We start from the raw sequence: 3,597 nt of genomic DNA on the forward strand, positions 1-3,597 counted from the left end.
TTTTTTTTTTTTTTTTTTTTTTTAAGGTGTTCATCAATATGACACAGATGGATGGATCAAATGCTCTTCATGAGTGTGACCATGGTGCAGCTGTGGGTGGCTGCCTGGGAAGGGACATAGCGTTATAGAGCATGAGAGGAAGATGGCACAATGAGTTCAGTTAACAAAGGCACTATCAGAATGACAGCAGGGCTGAGTCATCCCATCTGATTATCACCTACTTTTATGACCTGCCATTTTTCATTTTTCGCTGTTACTGATATGCTACCATTCTGAGTTTCATGAAAATACACTGATAGATGTGCTTCTTTTACTTCAAAAGATGCATTCGTTCTTGTACTCTGAAAGTGTATATGCAAAGGAGGAACCTGTGCCTGGGATGCCAAAGAACAGATAGTCATCTGAGATGGAACTTCTTATTTCAGAGATTAAATGTGGTATTTTAGCCAAATGCATTAGGATGAGGGGTGTTCTACTGTGAAGTGCTTATTTCTCTCAATTGTCTATAAGGGTGTCTAGACAGTAAGTGCAAGAGGGAGACGTCAAAAAGTAAGAATTTCACCCTCAGGTCTACACTAAGAATGATGTCTTCACTTTTTCAAGCCTCCCTTAAATTACCAGATCAATGTCAGCCAGTAGGGAGAACTCTTGATGTCTGAGGGGCAGCTTGCTTTGCCTTTGGTTGGTAAAGCCATGATAGCATGTTCTTCCTCAGCTTACAGACCCAGGGGTAGATATCCTTCTCAGTTGTCACTGGCTGGGGCATTATACTATTAGCAACGTCAGCAGGGAAAGGTATAAATAAGGAAATCATGCTGGTGTAGTCTAGCAGTGTACACAGTTTGGAGCAGCACTTATTTTTAAAGGAAAGAGGAAGAATAACTGTCATGGTCACAAATACGTGGTTTGGATAGTTGCCCGAAGAGTCAGAAGTTGCTTAATAAAGTAGTTAGTGTTGCTGTCTTGAACAGATCTCCTGTTTCTCTAACCTGCAAATGTTGTGTTGAAGTTCTAGGAAAAGGTCACTTGGTGTTTGGCTAACACATTCATGGCATCCTCAGAAATACCTGTGCATCATTGTGGGTAACCCTGCATACTTCCCATGCAGAGTACCATGCATATGAATCCAACGTGACATAAAGCACCAGCACTGCTAACTTCACCTCACCTGATTGTCAACAGGAGTAGCTGCAGCTTTAGTCCTTGTGCTTGCAGGACAGCATGAACAGACTTAATCAAAAAGCAGAAGAGTGCTTATGCACCGAAGGGCTTTCTTCTTTCTTTGATGCCAAAATCATGTAACAACAAATGGCATTCTGAAGACACAGAAAAAAATCTTTACATTTCTTTTTTCCATATCAATTCAGTGTGCGTGTCAGTTCTCAAAGGGCTGAACTTTCCAGGCAGGCTCCAGGCATGTACCTCTTTTGGGGTTTAAGACTATATGGATAAAGCCTTAGGAAACTCAGGCCGATTGTGACACCAGATTGAACTGGAGAAGCATAAAAAAATACTACAATCCAGGAATCTTTAAACTGCTTCCTGTGAGCTTTCTCTCAGGCACTGTGGGAGGAAGCAATGCAGAAAGGAATTTGCTCTGCAGTGGCAGGAAGGCAGACTTATCCTCTCTTTTTTCCTTTCTCCTTCTAGGTACTCAGCTTGTATAACACCATAAATCCAGAAGCTTCTGCCTCTCCATGCTGTGTGTCCCAGGATTTGGAACCCCTCACCATCCTCTACTACATTGGCAAAACACCCAAAATCGAACAGCTATCCAACATGATCGTAAAGTCTTGCAAATGCAGCTAAAGAGTAACCCTGAAGCAGCATGACGTGTGTGTATTAAAAAAATAACCAAGGAAAAAAAGAAAGAGAGAGTGAGAAGGAAGGAAAGAAAACCGAAAATCCAGGTTCATCAGTGTTAAAAGAAAAATAAAAAAGAAGAAGAAGAAAAAAAGCGGTACTAGACTGAACTGTTTGAAAGTTTGTTTGTTTGTTTTTAAACTGGCATCTGAAGCAAAACATTGAAGGCCTTTATCCTACTTTTCACCTAGACATAGTGTGAGATAGACAAAGAGCAAAGTTAAAGAAAAAAAGCAACCTTTTAAAAATAAACACTGGAAGAAATTTGTTAGCATTACTATGTGAAAGGAAAAAAACAGGAAAATCCCATGAAGTGGAGTTGCTGTATCTGTCCCGTGCCTTACTTGATCTCTCTGTATTGTTACGCAATAGGCATCCTACCCATTCCTCTTAGTTGTAGAGTTAACAGTGCATTATTTATTTGTGTGTAAAAACTATCAAATGAACATTTCTGTATCACCATTGGAAAAAAGAAAACCAGCCAATGTGGACAAAGTGGAGACCAAATAAACTGCCAGAAATACATGCAAAGCCTAGAGGAACGCAAACTCAAAAGAATCGGAGACATAATGGTTAGTTTAGTTCGATTAAAATAGAAATCAGTTATTACATTATTGAGAAACTCTGCCTTTAAATTACCTTATTTTTCATGCCAGCTGCCTGGAGAGGCTTCCTGTAAAGGTCTCAAACCCTTGTTTTAAATACTGAATAATTTACTAATAAAGGACACTCTGTTTCAGTCTCAAAGACAAGTCTATAAGTTTGTGGGGTTTTTTTACTGTAAAATGTCAGTTTAGTAAACCAGTGAAATATTTAACATGTACTGGTCTAATCTTCAGACCTTAATATGTTGCTGTATAGCTATGCTATGGGATTTTTTTGTTCTTTTGGTATATGTAACCATACCTAGAGTATTACAATAGGTGGGTAGTAAAAGCCAGCTTAATTGGAAACATATCTGTAGATCTCTATTTGTAAACAATTAAAAAATTAAGTACTTTATGTGTAATGTGTAAATTTTCACCATATTTTTGTACTCTTTAATACTGTCAGCTCTCATGAGTTTGAAATTGAATTTGGGGCTCTTTTTTGATCACTCGGAATCATGTGTTTCCCTCTAGCTGGCCAGTATGAGTAGAGTCCCTATATTTTGACTTGCACTACAAATACATGTTTTATAATAATTGCTATACATGTGCTTTGTATATTGTTCATCATTATGACATAAGCTACCTGACTCCATTTGTTTTTCTGTTTTATAAAAAAGATGGGTTAAAATTATCTCTACCCCCCTCCTTCCTCCCCTCCTCGGTTGTCCCCGTTTGTGACACATGAATTGTGTCGCGGTTTGGGTTCCTGGACCTTTTTATTTCCTTTATATAGACATTCAAACAGATGGGCAGGGAGCCGAGGTGTTGCAAGAAGAGGTGGCCCAGCCTGGCCAAGGTGGGGCAAACCCTTGCAGAGAATGACATTCACCACTGTGCAGAAGGCAGGTAGGAAGTGTCTGCTGCAGCGATGCGCCGGTCGGGGCATGAGCAGGATTGGTTTGCAGTCAGGGGCCGTGTCTTGGCCTCGCAGTCAGTCTGTGGCACCAATCCTTCTCCTGCTGCAGGTAACAGAGGTTTGACTTTAACCTCTGTGCAGCAGCACAGCAGGCCCCTTTAGGCTGTTGGTGTGCGTGTTCAGATTAGCAGGATCAGATCCTTGATTTTTGTGAGCTTGTAATTTTTC

General features: G+C 40.2%; 1 protein-coding gene across 2 annotated transcripts in view; it reads left to right on the forward strand.

Annotated features, from left to right (window-relative positions):
- The window catches only part of TGFB2 (transforming growth factor, beta 2), a 61,763-nt gene extending 58,596 nt beyond the window's left edge, over positions 1-3,167 (forward strand). For both annotated transcript variants that reach the window (XM_009994747.1, XM_009994745.1), the window contains one exon: positions 1,651-3,167. In XM_009994747.1, coding sequence (XP_009993049.1) covers positions 1,651-1,809 — 159 coding nt within the window. In that variant the 3' untranslated portion in view covers positions 1,810-3,167. The remainder of the gene's footprint in view (positions 1-1,650) is intronic.
- Positions 3,168-3,597: the final 430 nt, after the last annotated feature.

Source organism: Chaetura pelagica, unplaced genomic scaffold, assembly GCF_000747805.2.
Source record: "Chaetura pelagica isolate M959 unplaced genomic scaffold, ChaPel_1.0 scaffold2, whole genome shotgun sequence".
NCBI classification, from domain to species: Eukaryota; Metazoa; Chordata; class Aves; order Apodiformes; family Apodidae; genus Chaetura; species Chaetura pelagica.